Source organism: Gobio gobio (assembly GCF_949357685.1).
Source record: "Gobio gobio genome assembly, chromosome: 5".
NCBI lineage: Eukaryota > Metazoa > Chordata > Actinopteri > Cypriniformes > Gobionidae > Gobio > Gobio gobio.
The window spans coordinates 7,040,200-7,064,635 of NC_137101.1; the positions used below are offsets into that span (position 1 = coordinate 7,040,200).

The following is a 24,436-nucleotide window of genomic DNA, read 5'->3' on the forward strand; positions in this document are numbered from 1 at the left end:
GAATGGTTTGGGAGCTGGGTTTGTGAGATGGCCTCGCTAAAACTAGTAAAATGTGGTTTTGCACCACCAGAGGGAGAACTCGAACTACACCGTAGACCAGACCAAAGCGGATTAGACCGGAATCTGTGTCGCTCAGTCCAGTGTTTTGAAACGAACGAAATGGTCAGGTGGAAAGCGCACCGAAATTAAAAAAAATATTCCGTTTGATAGCGCATTTATTGGGAATTATGTTACACAGCTGTTGAAAATATTAATTCCCAGATTGTTTAAAGTTGATTGAAGTTGTAAACAATGGAAGCTCTGTGGACAAAAATCGAAGGTGAGTAATTTGCTTTTCCGATTTGCTCAAATAAAACACTACAAACCAATAATAGAATGAAATGTAATGAATTCAGTAAGATCTGATGTTTACGTGTATAATGTGCATCGTCTTTTTAAATAGATACTAATGTTTATTTAAATGTATTTATATTTTAACGATACACAGACTATAATAAGGTCAACATGGTCTTGTTTTTTCCTTTATCAGACCCTCTTTCATTGATTCGCTTCATGGTTCCACCTTTGAGGTTACTGTCTGCAGCCATGTGGCAGGTGACAGAACAGAGACAGGTGAAGCACTATGGGATGCTGGAGGAGTTTGTAATCATGGTGACCGAGACTGTGCCAGAGCTTCTACATGACCATCAAAGAGCCCGGCTTATACTTGGTTTAAGAGCAAGGGTACGAAATGACATTTCACAAAAACAGATCCACCATGTACAAGATTAATGGCTTTTCAGTTTCTAAAGAGGAGATTCCGGTATTGCATCTGTTCTTTTGCACAGCGTCTTCTGGAGCTGTGTCGTGGTCAACATCAGGTCGACCTGGAAGAAATTCAGCCTCACATGGATCGAATCCGTGCTCTTTGTGTCAACAGCGATGAGGTCAGTGAGGTCCAATCATCCCCATGTTGTCTGCTTGAAACAAGCTAAGATTAAAATTCATGTATATTTCTGCAGGTTGTTGATGAAGACATGGAGGAATCTGAGGCTTGTTCCTCGGACTTCATTCAGACCCTCATCAGCAACCCCGAAGAGAGGGAGCATTTCTTCCAGGTTACAAACAGGGTCTCAACACACTTAGTTTTGGCTCTTTTTCTTCCCGTGTCATGAAATAAAATGTTCCCCAACCCTGTGCAATTAATAGAACATTTTCCCTGAAGAATACGGACCCAAGTTTGACAAAAACCTACAGACACTTATGGAAGACTTCCTCCTACAGCTGGATCGGATGATTTTAATCCCAGACCTATCACAGGTACATCAATAAACATCAGTAAAATAAGCACTAAACGTATTATTTCTCTTATCATTGGTCTGATTTTGTTCCTCAGACGGTCTCTTGGCTCAGGGCCTGCCCGTCTCTTCTGGAGGAATGCATTCAATCAGTTTCGGTCCCGAAGCAAATTAAGACCCTGCTTGAACACCACAAAGCTAATGGAAATCTTCAGGACAATGGTAGATTTTGAGTTAAACAGCGCAATATTTATGTGAAAGATTATATCAGATCGCAGTTGCATAATTATGTGAATACAAGAAACAATTTTGACGGTTTCAGTCAGTTGCAATTGTGTTTATGAAGCTGTAACCCAGATGGCTTATACAGTCAGAATGACAATAGAACAGTTTCACCGATGAAACCTGAATGACAAAGGGACAGTTTCATTAAGGTGAACCATTTGAGAGGTCTTAACAGTATTGCATAAATAAAAGCATAACTAAACATTAAAAATGCACTTTATGTTAACATTGACCTATTCTGCCCTAATACTTTTAATTAATTATTCTCCCGGCAAGCACTTAGGTTCAGTGCATAGGTAATGTACATTAGTGAGCGACCCGACTCCTGGATCTTTAATTTGAGTTGTCTCTTTGTGATTCTGTTGCAGAGTCTCTTCACTCTGCTCATAACAGCTGTACATTTTCATCTCAATCCCTCCCTCCGCTGGTTCGAGTCTACATATCCAGCGATCACACAGAATCCGGCGACCCGTCTGAATCGGGAGCTGATTTGGATGGTCAAGACAAAGACGATTGCCACACTGATCAAGATACGTCCAGCTGCACGTCTAAAAAGAGAAAATTAAAAATAGAGACAGAGGAGAGAGAAGATGAAGAGGATGATGATGATGAAAACTGGCCAATCACGGATGCCCTATCTAGAGGAAAGAGGAGCAGTTATGATGACAGCTCTATTGGCGAAGAGCTGATTCAGACACACACCAAAAAACCCTCCAAAAAATCCTCTAAAAGGAAAAGAGACGACAGCACAGAAGTGTCAAGAGAGTTCACCTTTATCAATCATTTAGGGGCATACACAGGTCAGTTCATTTTAAAGAGGACTTATTATGCTTTTTTACATGTTCATCTTTGTTTAGTGTGTAATGTTGCTTTTTGAGCATGAAAAAGGTCTGCAAAGTCACTCCAGCGGGAGTTATTCTCTATCAGTGCACACTGTTTCTGTACTCCCTCAAACGCCTCCATTATAGTCTTGAGTTTTCTTCATAGACTGTAAAAAAATATGGACGTAGTGTACGGTTTCTAAAGAGCAGTTTTGAAGTGTAAAGTAGGGTCGAGCTGGCCGTTGCTATCTTGGCAGTGCGTCATTCCCGGATAATAGAAAATGGGCAAAGAGGCGGGACATGGGTGGAGCTGAGGTGACGCGATGACTAACAGACAGCAGATAAATGGCTATCCACCTGTCACTCAAAGTGGCCACGCCCTTAATTATGCAGAACTTTAAGGCTTTATATAATGTAAACGAATGAGTTATAAAAAAATTCACCCCCCTCACAGTTGTCATGAAGGGCAAAATTAGCCGTATAGACCAAAACCACAATTTTTACCGGACTGTAAACATGTTGTTTTCTGCTGTAAAGTTGGGCATTTTAACATGGGGCTCAATGAGATTCTGCTCCCTTCTGGAGCCTGTCTCTAGTGGCCAGTCGATGAATTGCAGTTTAAGTCACTTCCGTATTGGCTTCAAGAGAAACTGCGGGAGGTTGCCGCTTGGTTTTCTTCCAGGAATGAACACGTCACAATATTCCTCATCTAAATATAATTTATTAGTGGTGCTTGCTAAGGCTTCATGCAAAGTATTACACTTTGGCTTATACCCACAACACCGTAGCACCATGAAGAGGACTTTAGCTTTAATAATGCTCATATGAGCAACTGAGCTGATTTACATGTTTTTCTGCTTTATTTACTCAGAAGAGTCTTCCTACCAGACCTCTGATGCTTCAAAGGTTCCTTGGTCAGAGGAAGAAACGTTCAGCCTCATCGACATATGGGGGAAAGACAGCGTCCAGCGGAGTCTAAAAGACTGTGCCCGCAACCGACACATTTTCAACCTCATCTCTAAGAAGATGTTCGAGAGAGGGTTTACCAGAACAGCAGAGCAGTGTCACACCAGGATAAAGCGCTTGAAAATGAGCTTTCGACAATGCCACGACAACATGTGAGTTCATTCAGAAAGTGTTATTTCAGGTTTTGTTTTTAGTTTTATTATAGTTTATTAATATGTTGAACTAGATTTTATTTTTATATTTCATGTTAATTTTACTTGAATGTTTTAGTCATTTTGTTATGTGCTTTAGTAGTTTAAAAAATATTGCAATTTAGATTTAATTCATTTTTATTCCCGTTTTAGATTTAGGTTTTATTTACTTCTAGTTATTAATTTTAGTGCTTAAACTGAAACTTTCAGTTTATTGTCAAGGCAACATTTCTAATGATCATTTAGATTAAGTTTTCAAACTAAAGGCCTGTACACACCGGGACGAATATCGCACGCGCTTATCGCCAGCGTTTTTCGTGACGTTTTTCGGCGCGTCTTAAGTGTTCACACCCAAGCGATTTCCACTGGCGATGCGCCGAGTGAACGTGCACATTCAGTAGATGCGCTCCCGGTACACAAGGTGGTGCTGCGGCACTTACGCTTCTGACACTCGCTTCTCACACAGAAAAAGAAGAGGAGAGACAGTATTTATGTGCTTGCCAAAACCACAGATATATTATGTCTATGGCAAAACCATTCACACACTTTTTGCTAACTGGCAAGCAGCATTAGCAGTTCATCTTCTTCTTTGTCTACTTACTACTTCTTCTTCGTATCAATGCGTGCTCGGCAAGAGCGATTTTGTGCTTGAGCGCCACCCAGTCGTGTTTTACTGTCACTTCAGCAGCTCCAGGCACGTGAACAAAAGCGCTGATCTCATTGGTCGGCCAGTTTTTAACGCGCCGCGCCAAAATAAAAAAACGAACCCGAGGCGTTTTTTTTAAAATGACGCTTTTACGCCTGGCGTTTTACGCGTCGGTGTGAACACTCACATTGGCGCCCATTGTTTAGTCACGAGGCGTTAATCGTCGGCGATAAACGCGCGCGAAAATCGTCCCGGTGTGAACAGGCCTTAACATTCATATTTATCAGCTTTATTTCAATTAACAGAAATGTTTTTAATAGTTTTAGTTAATGATAAAAACCCTGATTTTAAATCGACATGAGATCAAAATAGACTTATTTCCTTAATGAATGTTTTTGGTCTTGTTGTTATTATTGTCAATGTCATAATGTTGACTTTAAAAAAGGGTCATCAATGTGTATAGTTAAAAAATTACATTTTACAATATATTAAAATAGTTCTTTTAAAGGTCCCATGGCATGAAATTTTCATTTTATGAGGTTTTTCAACATTAATATGAGTTCCCCTAGCCTGAATATTGTCCCCAAGTGGATAGAAATGTTGATCGGTGTAAACCCGAGTTCTGGCTGTCTTTCTCTGCCTTTGAGAAAATGACAGGCCAGACGAGCCAATCCTGAAGTCTCCTGGTTTGACGTCCAAGCAGGAACGGTTCCCTCCCTTTCCTCCACCCAGAGAATCTGGCACGCCCATGCAAACGCTTGAGAGATCATGGCTTGTGAATGAGTGAACGCTGGCAGTTTCTCAGTGCTTGGATGTACAAATGAAAACAGAAGTCTTTTTTCAGTTCCTTCTGATCTGTGATCAGTGATTTCTGATGTGTAGCTAATTATTTATTATTCGTGCACACACTGCGGCTTCTCTCTCTCCAGACAGAACGGTGTTTTCGTGTTTTCTATCTTGTGAGTCAGTGTTTTGTACGTCCTCGTTGCGTCTATCTGTTCTAAAATGTGCATACAGTCGTTTCTGCTCAACATTATGCACACCAAAGCTCGGGCTGCACTGGCCGGGCTGCACTGACCGGCCTTCAACATCCCCGACCCCCAGTACTGCATCTGGCCCACAGCGGAGGCACCAAACGCGGCGTGAGATTAAGCAGAAGGGGGGTAAGCGTGTAGGCTAGCCAGCCTAGCCCCACAATAAACTGGATTACATTCGATTACTGCTGTTGTGTCTTTGTTTGCGCTGTCTACTCAATGCGCGTCACTGACGCTTTTCATATGATAGGAACATATCTAAAAATAATGCTATCAACACTTACTCGTAACTCGTTCATCTCGACAGCTGTAATGGTACTTTTCATGTGTTACAAAGTTGGTAATAATGATGAAGACGGACTCGGCGTGACTGGGACTCGTGTTTATTCAGAACTCTAAGATACAAACACAATAAACTCGTGCTGACAGACAGCGCTCTCATAACTCAGTAGTTACTATAAATAACTTTGTTAGCAATCGCTCCGTCTCCGTGATGTCCGGTTCGCGAACGAATCATTCTTTTGAATCGGTTCTTTTTAGTGAACCGAACCAGTTCACCAAATCGGACTGAATCGTTCTAAACGGTTTGCGTCTCCAGTCAGCGCTGATCCATAATTTACTAAAGTTACTAACTTTCTGACATGAGTGACAGTACCTCCGACTAGAAATAGACTAATAACCTGAAGTATATGCTGTAACTACAACAGTTCACTGATCTGAGACTGACAGAACTGATGTGAAGTGAACTCCGGTCCATCCGTCTCTCTGGCAGCAGCTCGTGCCTCGTAGACCTCGTTAAACCACGCCCCCTCCGCTCATTTCAAATGCAAAGATGTCACCAATCACAACAGTGGGCGTTTTTACTGAAGTCTCACAGCAGACACGCCTCTTGAAGCAGGGCATTCAGCCACAGGGCAAACATTAGTATTGAAAAAATGCCTTTTATTTCTAAATTATGACATTTTATGATGTAAAAATCATACTAACAATATAAGTACACCTCAGGAAACATTATAAAATAATAGAAAAATGCCATGCCATGGGACCTTTAAATTGTAACAGTATTTCACAATATTACAACTTTTATTCCAAATAAATGCAACCCTACCGACCCCAACATTTTGAACAGTTGTGTATATGAATCTTTGAAATGTAAATCTGAATTCTGATTTTTTTTTATTTTCTTTAATTTTTAACTGAACTGAATCTGTGTTTGTTTGACAGTGTGAGAGGAGAAAGATCGGAATGGAAGTTCTATAATGTTCTGGAAAAAATTCTCTTCCGTAAAGACTCTACAGAACAGGAAGACAATATTAATGATGTCAGCATTGCAGAAGAGTCCTCAGGACAGCAGGCAGAAGACGACACTGATTGGGATGTTCTTGGTCATGTCGGACTAGAGGGTACTAAGATTTTCTGGACATGATGTACAGTCAAACAAATATGCATTCAGACACCTTCAACATTATCACAGTTTATTCACCATAGTTTAAAATATGACAAGAGCTCACTGTGTCAGAACAAATTCATCTTGATAATGTCAGATAACTTTGATAGAAAGGTATGTAATGGATTACAATCAACCAATCAGCTGTTCAATTTAAGTACACAATTAGATGATACCAATTTAGGTCAACCAATGACCAAAAAATGCTTAATTTTGTTCAGTCTGTGGTGTCAAAGGTCGCATTAGCAATTCAAGAAAAAAACACTTTGGCAAAACACGGTCAGGTCAAAGTGTCTGAATCATTTTGGTCCCAAATTTTACTGGTAGTCACTGTATGAAGAATTATTGGGTATAATATGTCCCAGTTTACTTTATTTTGCTATCCTCACTTACATAAATTAACTATAGTGTCCTGCACCCACTATTAAAAAATAAAATCTGGTGTCTGAATTAGGGATGCTCATATTGACTGTTTAACCGTTAACCGATAGTAAGATCAGTTAAACGGTTTAAAAGTTTTTTTTAATTTTTTTTTTTGCTGCATGGTCACCACATTTTTATAAGAAACAATATTGAGTCTATAAAACACGAAAGAACTACAAATATATCGGTGAGAACACTCGTTTAAACAGCCTACACACCTGGACTGCATTTGACTGCATAATGTTGATTATTCTTGCAATTGTAATGCAATGGACTGTGGCCTACATTAAACCTTTAAATTAAAGGTTTACACAGTCATATACAATAAACGAGCTTGCACAGCGACAGGAAATAAAAAATTAACGCAAAAAACCTGCCTACCTTACCAGAGCATGTCAGCAAAGCAATTTTTGACTGCACTCATGAACTGCTCACTGGTAAAATGACATGCGCTCAAATCCCGCTCCGACATGACATTTTTCTGTACTGTAGCCTACTATACTTGTAGCCATTAAAACACGGTATTAGTTTCAGTTTAAATATTATAATGTTTTTTAATTTAATTTACGTTGAAAAGTGAACAGGACACATAAGATGCATAATGTCAGAAGACGGGGGTCTTCAATAAGTTTAATAACACTTTTGTTTTGTTGAAAGCCTTTCTTTAAAGTGAATTTCGTTTTGTATAAATTGTATCTTAATTTTAATCTATGTTTAATCAACCAAATTGCCCGGATTTAATAAATAATAAGCAAATAGCCTATAACAGACGATGACATGGAGGTGGCGGCACAGCGTGAACAACGGCTTAAATGAATAACTAGAAAAGAAAAAAAACTTAAGTCAGGGGCAGCCCTTACTATTTATTTCGGATAGACCTATATTTTGTCCAGCATGTCACAATTGAGTTCTGGGTTGAGCGTGCGGTGTTGAGCGGAATGAGCTTCAGAAATGACCGGAATCTCCAGAAAGGCGATCTCCACTGGAGGAAATATTACCGCTCTTTCTTTGCACACACCGCAACGGTCACAATATGACCTCATGTATGGTTTAAAAACATAATTCAACAAATAAATAATACTTTTAATGGGCCACTTAAAATGTTTATTACAAATAAATTATTAAATTTTAAAAATGAAAAAAATGATCAAAAATTTGCATTGCATTTGCTATCCTTTGCAGCACCCCCACTTCCCGCGCCCCTGCACCACTTAGACATGCTACTTAAAAAAAATTAAAACCAGTCAAGGTGTGGGTTGAGGTAGGCTTGCTATTTTTATATGATGAAAAAAACTTAGTTTGATGGGAAAGAAACTATTCCGGTGCTTCAAACAGATTCAGTGTTTTCGTTTTGTCATCTTAATTTGTTAATTATTTAAGTGAAAAATATTTAGTGTAGGCCTATTTATTTTATGCTTTTTATTTATATTTTATTCAGTTTTTCTCTGTTGTCAGAAACGCTGCAGGTGCGTGAACATTTGATAATGTGAATCCAGGTTCTGATGTTGTTGTTGATCTGTTCTGTATGCTGCGGTTTGCACAGTAAAATAAACCTGTGGAAAAAAGTCACTCTACAATTGTATATTTATTTAATTCCAATTCAATATTATAATCTTATCAGTTAACGGTTAATAATCGGATGATGAGCGGCGGTTGTCGGTCGGGAAAATTAACCGTTTTGAGCATCCCTAGTCTGAATATTTTTTTTGTTTGACTGTAAATAAACTATATAAGACTTGCTGTAATATTAACCAAAGTTTCACTTACACCCTCTCAAGGCACCAGGAATATCCCATGGACAGACCTGGAGACGCAAACCCTCATCAGGATCTGGGGAGAAGACAAAACCCAGCGAGAGCTGAGAGGGGTTCTCCAGAACGGACACATCTTTGCCATGATCTCAAAAAAGATGGCCGCTCACGGTTACGTCCGAACAGCAGAGCAATGTCAGAGTAGAGTGAAAAGACTGAAGTTGTGCTTCAAACAGTCTTACGAGAGTAAACAGTGAGTGCTTCGGCATCTTCCACATCATTGTTAACAAATTCCTGGTACAGTAAAAGCAAAACTAAAATCTAGTGAATGTAATTTAATGTACAAAGCACTGTTATACTATTTTGAATAACTGAAAGTGCTATTCTTGAATTCTTTTTGCAGCACTGAGGGCAAAGAGCAAGTTGATTTTAAATTCTATAAACAGATGGAGAGAATTATGGCTAATGAAGAATCATGCTCATCACAGATCAAAGAGGAGGAGTCAACGGACATCGAATACCAGGTGTACAAATACCAGGAAATAGGTATCCGTTTGTTCCTGTTACCATTTCAGTTTCCATGGATGGGGATTCAGACATGTGTCTAATACATGTGTGTCATGTCCTCCTATCATCACCGAACACAGAAACCGCAATGAGCTGCATGGATGATAGAAAGAAGGTCGCCTGGTCTGATGCCGAGACGCTGATTCTCCTGCAGTTATGGGGCAATGAACAGGTCCAGCAGAACCTTCAACGTTGCCCTCACAACGGCCCCATCTACTCGGAGATCTCTGAGAAGCTGAACGCTCATGGATACCTGCGCTCCGCTGAGCAATGCCATACCAGAATAAAACGACTCAAAATCAGCTACAGGCAGTGCAGGGACAGCATCAGGTCAGTGGCTGACTGTATTCAAGAGGCATTTATGTTATGCAGCACCAAATAAGAGAGCAATCACATCAGCACATTATTTGTGAATATGGCCTGAGCACTAAATATCATTTTTAATTCAATGTGTGTTTATTTTTTTCCTGTGCAGTTCACCTGAAGCCGAACGCATAGAATTTAAGTTCTATGATCTGATGGAAGACATTTTTCTAAAGAATACTTCATGCAAAGTGTCAGGAGATAATGAACCCAACAATGGCATCAAAGCAGGTACTTTTATCGAAGGCTTTTTTTATATTTTCAACTTTCTTTAGTCTGTAATGTTGCTGTTTGAGCATGAAAAAGCTCTGCAAAGTTCCAAAGCACAAAGTCACTCCAAAGGGAGTTATTCTCTATATGCACACTGTTTCTAATTAAAGGGGCGGGGCCTGGATGAGTTAGTTAATAGTGTGTTGAACCACATGGGCTGAATCTGAAATCGCCCCCTATACCCTTAAATAGGGCACTATTTGAGGGGACACCCATTTGTAGTGGTGTCCGAAACCATAGTGGACGTTATTGAGTTCACTCATTCTATCCCACATTGCACCGCAACAACGAGTGTACAGCTGACGAATACACACACCGGCTTTCCGAATTTGCTCACTTGTTTTCATTCACTCCTTCAAGTGAGGGTTTAGGGGGCGATTTCGGATTTAGCCCTGGTTATGGTAAGGGGCGGTACATTTCCCAAAAACACTCAAAGTGCTTGACCAATCACAACACACAGGTCCAGCTGACCAATCAGAGCACATTGCTTTTTAGAAGGCGGGGCTTCATAGAGACAGGAACTAAACGGAGCGTTACTGACAGACTGGGACGAGAGATGCTGCAACAATGTCAAATATGTGAAAAATAAGGTGTTTTTTACATTCAAGCGTGAAAACCTATTCTAGCAGAGCCCACAAACAAAATCAAGACTTTGTAAAAGGGCATTATAGGTCCCTTTTAAATGTCTATGTGACAGATATGAAATGTGTGTTATTTTGTTCTTAATATTTCTCAATTTGATGTGTAACATAATAAATAGAACTAAGGGTTTATATTATGGTACATTTGTTTTTTGCTAGAAATTCAACCCCCAAAATGATTTTGTATATTGTAGTAATCCCTCTTTCTGATAATCCAGTTGAAAATATCATGTTTCCTTCTGTCAGACGCCTGCAGTCGGGTGGACCAGACAGCATCCTGGTCAGACTCTGAAACTGTAGCTCTAATAGACATTTGGGCGGACGATGAGGTGCAGGAAGCCCTGAGAGGATCCGTCCATAACGGCCACGTGTTTGCTGATATAGCAGAGAAACTAAACAGTCAAGGATCTGTCAAAACACCAGAGCAATGCAGATGGAAGATCAAGAACCTGACAAAGAATTTCCGACAGTGTTACGAAAGGAAAAAGTGAGTTTAGGTTTATTTTTTACATGTTGGCTTTGAAAATAAAATGGATGATTTGTTAAAGTGTTTTTATCTGAGGTTTAATAGTGTCCTCCATATTGTTCTCATCTAGATGTGGCTTAGAGAATGTAGATTGTAAATACTATGATAAACTGGAGCAGGTTCTGGGTGATGAGGCCTTTTCCATGGATGTCTTTGATGAAGATGATCAGGATGCAGGTTTGTGACTTTGAAATTCATTCATTCATACATATGTTCATACAAACGTACACATGCACACACACATTATGGATGAATTTCAGAAGGTCACATTTCACCCTACAAAAAATTAGGAATTAGATTTCAATCAAGACTCTTTTAGACTATAGTTTTTATTACGGTAATGGGAATTGTGCTTAAAGCACAATATGTACGATTTTTGGTTTAAAATATCAATGTTATATATATTTTTTTGATTTGTGTACTTGCTAATCATTGGTATATAGCTCAACACAGTGTCTCATAGTAGCCGCCAAGCGAACGCACAGAGTATAACATAACTTTCAACACACTGAAATGCATCTAATATGATAAAACAGCGCTAAGCTACCCCACATACGCATGAGCGGAAGAGGCCGTCTGCAGCATTTTTTATTTCTCTCATTTGTTTCTCTATTAATTTAAACTCTTCATCCACTCGTCCTTCCTCAGAATGCCAGCAGGCAGCCATGGTAGCCGTTTCTGAATCAGGCAGGAAGATGACCTGGTCAGACCGGGAAACGCAGGCCCTGCTGGATATCTGGGGTGATGACCGTGTGCAGCACAGCCTCATGTCCTGCCCCAAAAACAGGCACATCTACAGATATATATCAAAAAGAATGATGGCACTGGGTTTCAACCGAACGGGCGTCCAATGCCACTCGCGTGTAAAAAGACTCAAGTCCCAGTTTTACTACGATGGGTGAGTGAGTTGAATAATGTTATTACAAGACTAGTTCTTAAAGGTCAGGTTCAGAATGCAATAATTGTGTACTGTTTACTGCACAGTGTTGTGTAGTATGGTAGACTGCTATTCTGAACATAGAGGTATAATATTTTCATTTCTGTTTCTACTTTTTAATGTGTTTTACAGCAGGGAGGAGTGTAAATTCTATGATCAACTGGAGCAGATTATTTTAAAGGACAGAACCTCTGATGACCAGGACATCAGTGAGCTGGAGTCCATAACTGATTCTGATTCAGGTATGAGTCTGAAATTTGGTCATGCAAATTATTTAATTTACTTTTTGTCTAATAAATTTCAATATAAGCCACGTCTACATTAATCCGGATACACGTTTATTTGCAAAATGCTTTCTGTCCACACTACTTCATTTTGAAATGTATCCACTTTGAAGAGCATCTTTAAAATGCCTTTACCGCAGTGTGGATGGAAGATAAAAGATTTTCAAATGTATCCGGATTAATGTAGATGTTAGTGTTGTAGTACTCGAGACCCGGTACTCGGTTTAATTTTGTACTCGGTCTTGTCTCAGTCTCAGACTTGGAGGACTCGGGATTTTGTTTTAAGACCACAATTCATGGTCTGATTTATTTATTAACATCATTAATGCGATTGGATGTAAAACTTACTGCTTCAGATGCAATCAATAACTTATTTATACTGTGATTTATTTATTGTGCCGGTTCAGAAATGAGGGATTGTGTCAAAAATGACACCAAAATTAATACAAAGGCTCACCAAATTCAAGATATTGTTGCAAAAAAGTATTTGTATGAGATCTGGATTTTTATATTATAACGTGATATAATTAAGCAATGTCACGAGTCGAGAGCTGTTTTCACAAATTTGAGCATGACTGCAAACATTATATTGCTTTTATACAAACATTAAATAAATAACATTTTAAAAGAATTCTCATAATTATTTATGCATTTGTAATTTACCAATTCTGTACCACCACCAGTGCAAAGATGAATTTTGTTGTTAATGAATTCATTTGGTTGGTTTAACAGCTCTAGTGTCTTAAACTAATTTGTTTATTGATTAAAAATAAGTAATTTCTCAGGCAATAATTTAGATCTTTATGAATTTAAGGAGTGCTGTTCTAGTCTTGGTCTTGACTCTGTCTCGCCTGGCCTTGCCTTGGTCTTGTCCTTAACCCCTCAAAGTCTTGGTCTTGTCTTGGTTTCAACACCTCAAAGTCTTAGTCTTGTCTTGGTCTCAACCCCTCAAAGTCTTGGTCTTGTCTTGGTCTCAACCCCTCAAAGTCTTGGTCTTGTCTTGGTCTCAACACCTCAAAGTCTTGGTCTTGTCTTGGTCTCAACCCCTCAAAGTCTTGGTCTTGTCTTGGTCTCAACACCTCGAAGTCTTGGTCTTGTCTTGGTCTCAACACACATTGGTCTCGTCTGGGTCTCGGATTAGGTGGTCTTGACTACAACACTAGTAGATGTAGCCATAGTCTCGCTTTCTAACTGGGATCTCCATAAAAGTGCTTCATGATATCAAAAAGTTTGAATATAATTTGTGAAGATATGCAAGTGATGCATTTGGACTTGTGAATTGTGTTTGCATGTCCAGACTCTCTAGCTCTCTCCAAACCTCCAACTGTGGACGGGCCGAAGCTGGCATGGGGTGACAGTGAGACGCACACACTAATATCCATCTGGGGGAGCGACCCTATCCAGGAGAGGCTGAAAGGCTGCGTCAAACGCAAACCTGTTTTCCAGCAGATCGCACTGGTCATGGCCGAGAAGGGCTACAGCAGGACAGACGAACAGTGTCGCTCCAGAATTAAAAGACTGAAGGCCAGTTATCGCCAGTGTCTTGATAATTACAGGTAGAAACAAATCCTCAAAAATTTAATATTTAAATACTAATTAAATATAAGAATTGCATATATTTTTCAATTTTCTAAACCCATAGAAATGAAGTGGAGCAGACGGAGTGGAAGTTCTTCAAGCAGCTAAATAAAATATTTGAGAAGTACCCTCTTGATGAGACCGAAACCACCACGGCTCAGGAGCCAGAGGCAGTTGGGAGAAAAAACCCTAGCAGGTCTGCAAAAGCAAAGAGCTCAGGTGAATCTGAACTGCGAAACTTCGTTTTTTTTTTCTGATTTGATCCTAAAGGTTAAGTGTGTAATTTCCACCTTAAAGAACAGGGAAAATAAGAGGCATCAAACTACAAATGGAAAATAAGGAGAATATATTTTAACATTGAAAATGTACATCACTTTTATGGAATTATTGTGTATATTTTATACCAGGAAATATACAGTACCGCTCAAAAGTTTAGGGTCTGTATTTGTTTTGAAAGAGATGAATAGTCTTATTCAGCTATGACGCATTCATCCAAAAAAGTGACAGTATAGATAATGATATTTATTTCAAATAAATGCTGTTCTTTTGAATTTTCTACGAATCTTGAAAAAAGTATCCACAAAAATATCAGCATATTAGAATAATCCCTGAAGGATCATGTGACACTGAAACATATTAGAAAACAAGTATTTTAAATTGTAATGCTATTTCACAATATTAGTTTTTACTGTAATTTTTCTTAAAAGAAAACTTGTCCTTATTTCAGACTTGTTTAAAAAATCCTACCAACCCTAAACCTTTGAATGGTAGTGTATGTTTGAGAAAAACACATTTTACTTGGTGATCAACCGTATTTTGTTTCTGCACTTTTTCAGTCTGACTACACTACACTAGTGCCCCTGAATCACCGCTGGAGTCAGGGAGCGAGACTCAAATTCTCCTGGACATCTGGGCTTAGGAATACAAATCAGATCTGACTGAGGTATTTTCTGTCATGTGGACTGTAGAAGATGGATTAAGGACACACACAAAATCGAACACTTCCACTATCAAGCAACAGAAATACATGACCATAGCTGTTCATGTTCTCTCTGCCTCAAAAAGCGGCACACTGGCACTGCATTAATATTGATGTACATCGGAAAGACAATTAGCCTAATGGTGCTGTTTTCATGTGGTAGCAGTTGATGACACGTTTTCACAGGGTAACATTTAACACTGAAATGTAATCTGTCTCGTCTGCTTGGCAGCTTTCATAGTTTGTAACTGGGATTGGTAGTATTGGATTTGCATAGCAAGATGCGAACTGCCTCCTGAAGCCACAGGTCCATTACTGAACAATTAAAAATAAGTAGTTACAGGAGTTCAATCTTGAATTTGTAGCAAAACTCTTTTCCACCGTCGAGCCAAGCGGTTCCAGTTGTGTTTCCACTTGAGCCTTGTTCGGCACAAACCGTAGACAAAGGTTGTCTAACACGGTTGCCCGTGAAGTGAGGTCGCCACTCAGGATTGGTCACTTGTCTGTTGCCTGGCTACCAGTTTCTCTGTAGCTGGCTTAGTGCTCTATTTGAGCGACGTTAACACAAATTAATAATAAATTAAATAAACATCTGATCATTCTTTATAACGCGGTCGTTATTTACATCTCATATCATCAGTAAACCGTTGTGTTGCCAAGTCAACGACTGACGCTTTTGTATCACATTCCAGGGTGCGTTCACACTTGTCATGTTTGGTTCGATTAAAACAAACCCTGGTGCGATTGCTCGGTTAGTGCGGTTCATTTGAACATATGTGAACACTGCCATCCGAACCCTGTTGTGCACCAAACAAGCGGACCAAGACCTCTAAAAAGATGGGCCTCGGTCCACTTCCAAACGAACTCTGGTGTGGTTCGATTGATATATGAACGCAACACGGACCAAAGACATGTAAACGAACCAAAAACAGGACGTGATGTCACAAGATGCGACGCTACAAGTCGGCTGATTTGACGACGGGGAAAGATCGGTGTATGCAAAATGAGTAGAGGGCAAACATGGAGCAACGAGGAGGTAAAGTGCCTCATCAATGCAGATCTTCGGATACAACGGAGGAAATCCTGATGCGGTTTTGAATGTTTTGAACATATTATGAGCTCTTTGTCAGTTCTCAGCTGGTAAAAATAAAACCATATGTACACGCATAAAATTATGGCGTTTAATCCAGCATTAATCCTATGCCGTTGGTTCGGTAACTTTAGGTTCGCTGTTAAAAATGCCAGTGTGAACGCTAAGCGGACCAGGACTATATGTTTTGTTTTTGGGTCTGGACCAAACAAACCGAACTACAAGTGTGAACGCACCCCAAAGAGCGTCCGTTATCAGCCCCACAGTTGAAAGTGAAACGGTAATCGCACCAGCTGGCCCGGATTGGTACAGAATGGAACGGTTACGCAATGAGAACCGCTCAGGCCGACGGTGGAAAATCGGCTTTTCATTGTAATAAATTAACCCTTGTCTGAAGTATTTTAGAACACAATGGAATAACTGGACGAAATTCTTCCTGGTGCAGAATGACCGTGCATGACCGAGTGCTTCGCCAAAAAAGAAACTTTCAGAAAATGGATTTATATTGTATATTTGTATCATAAAACGAAACAAATTTGTGCTATGTGAAAAAAAAATACTAAAAAGAATTTCCATTTTGTACAAAAGTATTAGCTTTTAAAGTATATTTGCTAGATTTAACAAATTTTAATATATATATTATACAAATATAAGTTACTGTTACACAGGGAGATGACAAAGGTCAATGCCTAAATCTCTATCTCAATTTAAAAGTGAACCCAATGTGTATTGGCATGACCCAAATTAACGGGTTAAATGAAAATGAAACTTTCCATCTTCAAAACACATCTTTTAATGAAATCTGAGAGATTTCTGTCCCTCCACTGAAAGTACACTCAACTAACACGTTGACGCTTCAAAGAGTTCACCAGTAAATAAAAGCCTAAATGAAATCTGTTCGTCATATAAAGCGATCGAGTCTCTTCAGAAAATTTGGACTAAACCGCTGGATTGAGATCTCTTTATGAACTTTTTGATGCATTAAATTGGTAGTTTTGTAGCTGTCAATGGACGGACAGAAATCTCTGATTTCATTATATCTTCAGTTGTGTTTGGAAGATGAATGAAAGTGGGTTTGGAATGACATGAGGGTGTGTAAATGACCGAATTGTAATTTTTGGGTGAACCCTCCCTTTTAAGAATCAGAATCAGTAAAGGAAGTTTGTGTACAAAAACACTTTGCATTGCTCGGTGATGGTGAGATGAAGAGTGGACAGTGTTATTGTTACAGCTCTTCCAGAGAATAATCTGGAGTGAGTTTATCCAATATGCTTCTAAATTGTCCAAGGTGGACAACCATGGTTTTTTTCTTTTGTTTTTTTGAGTGTTTTAAATCCCACATTGATTCTGTTCTTAGGCATTTTACTGTGCAATAAACAGATTATTTATTTGTTTGTTGAAATGACTTGACCAGCATGATTCAGCCGTCACAGTGACTATGACAACAAGCCTTCTGGATTGAAGAACTCAACTGTTATCAACTTAAATTTTATGTAAAGTACGAATCTATAAAGTATTTCCATGTGCAGTTTCAATTTTGGGTTGCATAAACAAGCATGGTTTGGAAAACAAAACATTACCTTTTTAAAGCATTGATCAGGTGACATGAAATTAACTAGTCATTTTAAATGTTCAGTCAAGGGCTTTTGGGTTCTAGTTTTACACGGCCACGAGTTTGGTCGTAGGTCCTTCTGCGATTGCCTCGCTCGCTCAGGTGAATTCTCTCATGCTTCTTCAGAGGCCCAGCGAACTTGAAGCTCCTCCCGCAATGAGAGCACTGCCACGGCCGCTCACCCGTGTGGCTGAGCATGTGGTTCTTTAGGTGAGACGAGTGCTTGTAAGTCTTTCCACATCTTTCACAGGTGAACGGCCGCTCGCCCGTGTGCACGCGTTCGTGTCTCTTCATGTTCCCGATCTGAGAGAAGGCTTTTCCGCAAATCTTACAGCGGAACGGACGTTCTCCGGTGTGTATGCGCAGGTGGCACCTCAGCATCTCTGGTCCCGCAAACGTCTTGTGACAAAGGGTGCACGGGATCTTGACCCGCGGTCTCTCGTGGTTGCGCTGGTGCTTCTTCAAGTCGAACATGTAGACGAAGGACTTGCCGCAGATGGAACACAAGTACTGCCGCTCGCCTGCATGATAACCTTTGTGTCTTCGGAGGAGGCTGGCATAGATGAAACTCTTACCGCACTGGTTACACTGGTACGAGCGCTCCATGGAATGGTAGCGGACGTGGATAGACAGCTTAAATGCCGTCGGGAAGCTCTTGTCGCAGTGAGGACACTGGTGCAGGTTCTCTGAGGTGTGGCATTCGCGGTGAATCTTCAAGTATGAGCCCTGGGAGAAGCTCTTTCCACAGATGGTACACTTGTACGGTTTTTCGCCAGTGTGCACACGGATGTGCTTGATGAGGTCCGCTTTTTTGCGGAAGGACTTGACGCACTGCAAGCATTTGAAAGGTCTGGCGAGCGAGTGTGTTTTGATGTGATTGGTCAGGAAGCTGAGGCACCTGAAGCTTTTGCCACAGTCTGAACACTGGAACGGCCGCTCGCCGGTGTGTGTGCGCATGTGATTCCTCAGCAGGCACTCGAAACGGAACTCTTTGTGACACTCGGGACACGCGTGCCTTTTCTCTTCCTGCGTTGTCTGGGAATCGGAAAGAGCGGCCGCTGCCTTTTTGGAAAGAGCGGCTCGAGGTGGACTGCTCTTTCTGTGAATGATGGACTTTACCGATGGTGGTCTTTCTATGACAGGAACATAGATTGTTTCCTCCCTCACAATCTCAACAGGAGTTGGAGGCAAAACCGGTAGAGAGACGCCCTTTCCAGTTAATTCTGAGATCCACTGCTCCAAACTGACTTGCCTCACACTAGATGTTTCCACCATCTCGGATTGTTCTAGGAACTGCAGTTGAGTCGTCTCCTCTCCCTCGTTCTCAAACTCTGACACCACCACGGCAGAGCCGTCGGCGGTGAGGTAGATCTGCTGGACTTCACAGATGCCAGAGTCTTTCTCTTCACAAAGTGCCTCTTCTTGTTGTAAACCATCCTCCTCTGCTTCTTCATTGGCAGCTATCTCTGTGAACTCCTCGCCGTCAGCTAAAGGCTCAGGCTCTTCTGTGTAACTCTGAGAGGGGCTCATTATGGCAATGGCCGCGTTATCACATTCTGATTGATTCTCGGTGCCTTCTGATTCAATGATAATCGTCTCTTGTGCAATGGAAGTGGGGGGTTCCTCGTGTTCAATGGTTATGTCAGGCGAGACTGTTTCTTGTACGATTGGATGAGACAAACAAACTACTTCAGCTGTAGAAGGAATGGACACTGTACAGACCAAAAGAAAACCCTTAGAAAATATTCATGTTTTTAGAGTGATAGCATTAAAACCAAAACAATGTTTTATAGATGAATCTCACAAAAACATGCTCGGGTCACAATTTAAGTTAAAGGTGCAATAAGCAATGTCTGAGATCGGGCCGAGCACCACAACAAACTTTAAGCCTATTAGCAGTAGGGGGCGGGTCTGCTCATGATGTAGGAGGAGAAACTGAGCAAGAGGGAGCTTTGAAGGAAGACTGTAGAAAGAGATTTGACAGAGACATTACAAAAGAGAAAAGGTCAGAGGGGTTAGGACCCACGGTAATATAAGAAACGCTTTCTGGATAAGCGGAAGGCCTGAAAACGGACGCTGAGATTGCATTGTTTCTGCTCCATACGCGAGTTACATTGGTTTTGCTATGTATCACAGAACCAAGATAAACTGTTGTTGTAATGTTGGCTATAGTAACAGGTAGGGATGTAACGTTGGAGCTGGTTGAAAATCGATACAAATGTGTGACGATTCAAGTCGGTTGAGATGCTAAACGAATCGCGATACGTTTTAAACAGCCTCACTTTACAGGCGTGATAGCAACGAGCAATTTGTAGCTAGCGTTACGGACTGTGTGTGCAATGGCTCGAAGAAGAGTGCAATAAGCGAATGTTTTCAGTTCATTCGGAAGTTGGGCGCGAGCGCACCAGTGTGCACACGTCGTCAAACAGAAGCATGGTGATGGCAAAAGTGCATAGTTCAATCAAGTCAAAAGTGCATAGCTCATTCAAATCGGAGTTGTGGCGCCATTTTGACTTTCTGAAGACTAATAATCACCACAGTGAGAGGCTCCAGTCACCTCCGTCTGCATGTAGAAGATAATAGGCCAAACCACACTGACCGGCGGATTTGCAGCCCCACTCGCGGCGTCGAGGGCGATTGCCATGGAAATCACAAGGTGCATCAGTGTTTTCTGCCGTAGTAAATGAATTCCACAGGCCCTTCCTCATCAAGAGAAAGACCAGCGTGAGGATGTATTCGACAGACTGAAGGAGAAATGTGCTGTTGCACAACCAAGTGTTGTATTTATTTTACTATCTCTTTCTATAAATGCGTACATGGATTTTTTTTTTTCAATGCGTTGATTATGGCATATTTATCTAAATGTGTTCTGTTTTTCTAACTCTTGCAAATGTAATGATACAAATTATAATTCAAATCTTGCCTTTATAACAATGTGAAACCCCTGCCACAGTTGTAGGCTACTTAAATTTTACCTAGTGTTTTCATTTTTGCTATTCCTCAGTGCAGGATGAAATCGTATCGTGAATCGTATCGCATTGTGAGTTGAGCGAATCGTTACATCCCTAGTAACAGGACAGTTTGGAGTGTCATTGAAGCATTATTTTTCTTCGCTTCAGCTATGATAGAGACATCCACTCTTGCATTGCAAGCATTTTAGGGACAGAGCAATGAAGGGAGGGGTGTCTTTGCTTCAGTTGATTTCAAATATCAACAGCGTTTCTCAGAAATCGCTTACTGCACCTTTAAAATAATAAAAGTCAATAAAGTACAATTTGATTAATTGTCACAAACTAATGTCTCAATGCAAAAATAAATTACCCAGACATGTTTTGTAAGGTTTCATATTAGTTAAATATCTCAGCGATTGTGGTACAAATGTGGTACAGTAGCAACAGTAAAGCTCACTTTCATTGATATCTCCCGGAGAGTGCTCATTGTTTTTTGCGTGCAATCTTCTGGTTTTGAAGTGCTGGAGCACATCCTTTATCTCAACTGGATCTGAGAGTGGCTGCACAATCTCCTCCATCATCGAGAGGCCACCACAAAGCCGTGAGGCTGTCTGAGAAAGTCATGGACAGAAGGTTTTACCTTAATTTTGTAACTGGACCAAAAAAATCGACATGCTATGGACAATGCATTACGCAATCTTTGAATGAGGACGCACCTCTTTAAGGTTGGGCACTGGCAGCAGATCTTCCACTCGAGACAGGAACTCCCATGCAAGGCTCTGTAATACGGCATCATATCCTGAACCATATTCTACAGGGAAGACATGCTGAAGAGAGAGAAACAGAGGAAAGACATCATTTTCATGCATTGTTTTCACAGAAAGATGGAGAGGAATGACATTAAAGATACAGCAAAAGCCTAACCTGGATGAAATTCTCTTTCTTTTCTGTGTCCTCTAAAATGCCGTGGACCATTCTAATGAATTTGTTATTGATGATTTCACTTTCCACATCTTTACACTGAAATCAAAGAAACAAGACACTGAAACTTAGGCAACTGAAATATAATTTATGAATATGGTTAGAGCAATTACAACTAAAAGAAGTTACTTTATGTGTGAGATTTCGAAGAGAATCAAGATGTGCCTGAATGATCCACAGATCTGGCATTACATCCTTCAGACAAAGCTCCAAGATCACCTAAAAGAAAAAGAAAAAAAATACCTTGTTACCTGTGCAATATTTAAAAAAAAGAGAGAAAAAAAGATTTTGCTCAAATAAGACTTACCTTTTTACGCAGGTGAAATATCAGTTTATTAACCAGACTTCGACTCATGATGTCTGGAACGGTTTCGGTCACCAGCATCACAAATTGCTCCAGCTTCCCGTACTGTGTCACATTACGCCGCTGAATAACCTGCCATAGAAACGCTGACATCAGCCGAAGAGGCGGCACAACCAGACGCAGGGCAGAGAGAGGGAGAGCAGGGAGTGCTTAAGGGGAAAAAGAGGAAAATAAAGATGCGGATGAATGTAAAGCGAGTTACATTATCAGTAGACAAAATAAAGAGATCTTCATATCTCTGGAAAAAGTTGTGATGCATTTAATTGTAATTCGGATGTACAAGCATACAAGAATTATTGTTCTTAGGAAGAAGTTAACAGCCGTATTGTATTGTTATTTACAATAATACATTTTATTCCATGCCCACAGGTGTGCAAATTCTAGATAATTTTGCATGTTGTACATTAAACTTTACATGCATGCTTAAAAGTTCATACTTAAGAGTTAAACTTAACTAAAACAACTTAAATCTTACTTTAGTGACTACATACAACTTGTAATTAATAATATAAATAGAACTATAATCAGAACATGTAGTAGTATAACAATAATAAACTTTTTGAATGGCCACTATTCAGCATAACACTATTTAGAAATATTTTTCAACAATAATACAATTTCAGTAATGACAAATGACCGTGATTTACTTTAATTTACCAGGACCTTCTTAAAATAATAATATAAACAAGTGTAATTTGAGTTGTGTGTGTGTGAGTAACTTTAATAGGATTGGTTGTGCTAGCTTCACTCTCTTAGCATTTAGCTCACAAGCTAAAAAATACTCACCCGCCTCGCGACTCTCCACGTTAAGGATTTCCATTGTTTAAGGTTAGACAAAATCTATATTTGTCTTTTAGTCAAACTATCGGCGCCTTATGTCACTGACTTAAACCATAATAGCGGTTAACGCACTGGCGAACGACTGTCGTGAAGTTGACCGAAGCAACGAACAACAACGCTCGACCGGGATACCGGAAGTACCCGGAAGGGGGTCATTATTCCGCGGGATTTTTTTTATCATGTTTGGACGTGCCGTGCACAACACCGCATCAGGTCTGGCGGATGCAGTGTCTATGTTGCCACCTGTTATAAAATAAAATGTGTCCATTTATATATTTGCAAGATTTTAAAGGATACAGATTGTCGTAAAGTCCAGCTTTCTGTTTTGTAAGTACCATCAAACAATGTAACAGCAAATGCACAGTATAAAATACAAGACAGCATTAGTTGCAAATTTCAGATTCACTTAAAAATACCTGATAGCATTTTGAAGCAGTTGTAAGATAGAGTACATACAGTTGTAATACAAAAATATATATCTTAAATAAATTCTAAAAAATAAAGTCTCCAATCAACCACATTATTGTATCTCTTCTCTCACATTTTCTGCCCCCTCTCCTTCTCGGAGAGCCCATCATGGCCTTTTACTGGCAGGTGTATTCTCTGAGATACCTCCATTCATAAACATTAATTCGAGGAAGAAACAAAGGGTTTTGTCGAAGGAGGAATGATAGAAAAGGGGAGCCACATTTCCCAAGCTTTTTCAAACGTCTGTTGAGGGAGATACTGCTCTATTCATAGATATTATAAATATGGATCATCACCATTAATGGGGGGATACTGAGTGTTTCCTCTGTGTGAATCTATGTGTGCAATGCATGCAAAAGGTCAATGTCTGGCTGACAAAGTGCGTCGGATAAACAAAAATATCAACTGTTAATTTAAAAAAGTTTTTGCTTACATAACCAGTTCACGCTATTTATATATTATTAGACTGTTCATTTGGTTCAGGCAAGGTAAGTTGTTTGCCTAAAGGAAATGTCATGCTCTTCATTATTCAGAAAGAGGAAATATATTATGGAACGGATCGTGTAATTTTGCTGTAAACTGTCAAGAGAGGAGATGAGTGAATTTTGTGTCGCTTGAAGATGTTTCATCAGCTTAGTAGTGAGGCCTGTTCATTTTGTATTTTGCAGTTTTACGTGGTTTGGATGAACTGGAGTACATGGACCACGTCAGTAGAAAAAGTGACGGTATGTAGATCTTCCTTCTTATATTTGTGCTTAAATGTAAATGCAAATATGTTATTTACACAAATACTGTATGTAAATTATGCCTGTGTATGAATAATTTCCTTCTTTTAAAAAAAATAAAATAAAATAAAACAATAATTTGAATTCAATTAAACTGTATTACACTTTTATGTATTAAATGTAATAAATTGATATTTTCTCGGAGCATATAGTGAGGGAAAAGCAGGCACCAAGTCAACATAGTCAATGCTGTTTTTGATTTAATCACAGAGGATGTGCATATAGGCTACACTTTATTTTAAGGTGTCATTATTACAGTGTAATTATATATTTAATATTAATTCACAACATGTACTTACTATAGGGTTAGGGTTTGGTTGAGGGTTATTAATATGGTAATTGACACTAAAATAATGTGT

The 24,436-nt window shown here is 39.7% G+C and overlaps 2 protein-coding genes across 3 annotated transcripts; one reads left to right on the plus strand and one right to left on the minus strand.

Annotated features, from left to right (window-relative positions):
- Positions 1–81: 81 nt before the first annotated feature.
- LOC307126768 (uncharacterized protein) lies at positions 82–16,624 on the plus strand. Its single transcript, XM_079817455.1, has 20 exons — positions 82–319; positions 530–723; positions 828–926; positions 1,002–1,097; positions 1,189–1,299; positions 1,376–1,499; positions 1,931–2,362; positions 3,255–3,501; positions 6,445–6,623; positions 8,869–9,094; positions 9,245–9,387; positions 9,489–9,738; positions 9,884–10,002; positions 10,929–11,169; positions 11,279–11,385; positions 11,857–12,106; positions 12,278–12,387; positions 13,727–13,985; positions 14,072–14,226; positions 14,844–16,624. Exons 1-20 carry the CDS (start codon positions 292–294, stop codon positions 14,846–14,848), a joined length of 3,375 nt encoding a protein of 1,124 aa, XP_079673581.1. The 5' UTR covers positions 82–291; the 3' UTR covers positions 14,849–16,624.
- LOC307126769 (uncharacterized protein) lies at positions 16,579–22,968 on the minus strand. Of its 2 annotated transcripts, none has more exons than XM_079817456.1 (7): positions 22,771–22,968; positions 21,928–22,133; positions 21,750–21,839; positions 21,564–21,659; positions 21,356–21,466; positions 21,097–21,250; positions 16,579–19,400 (listed from the first exon to the last, which is right to left on the minus strand). In XM_079817456.1, the coding sequence occupies exons 1-7, from the start codon at positions 22,802–22,804 to the stop codon at positions 17,713–17,715; spliced, it is 2,379 nt and encodes a 792-aa protein (XP_079673582.1). In that variant the 5' UTR covers positions 22,805–22,968; the 3' UTR covers positions 16,579–17,712. The 2 variants fall into 2 exon arrangements, with proteins under 2 accessions (XP_079673582.1, XP_079673583.1); XM_079817457.1 differs by having other exon boundaries at positions 21,928–22,056; positions 22,771–22,954.
- Positions 22,969–24,436: the final 1,468 nt, after the last annotated feature.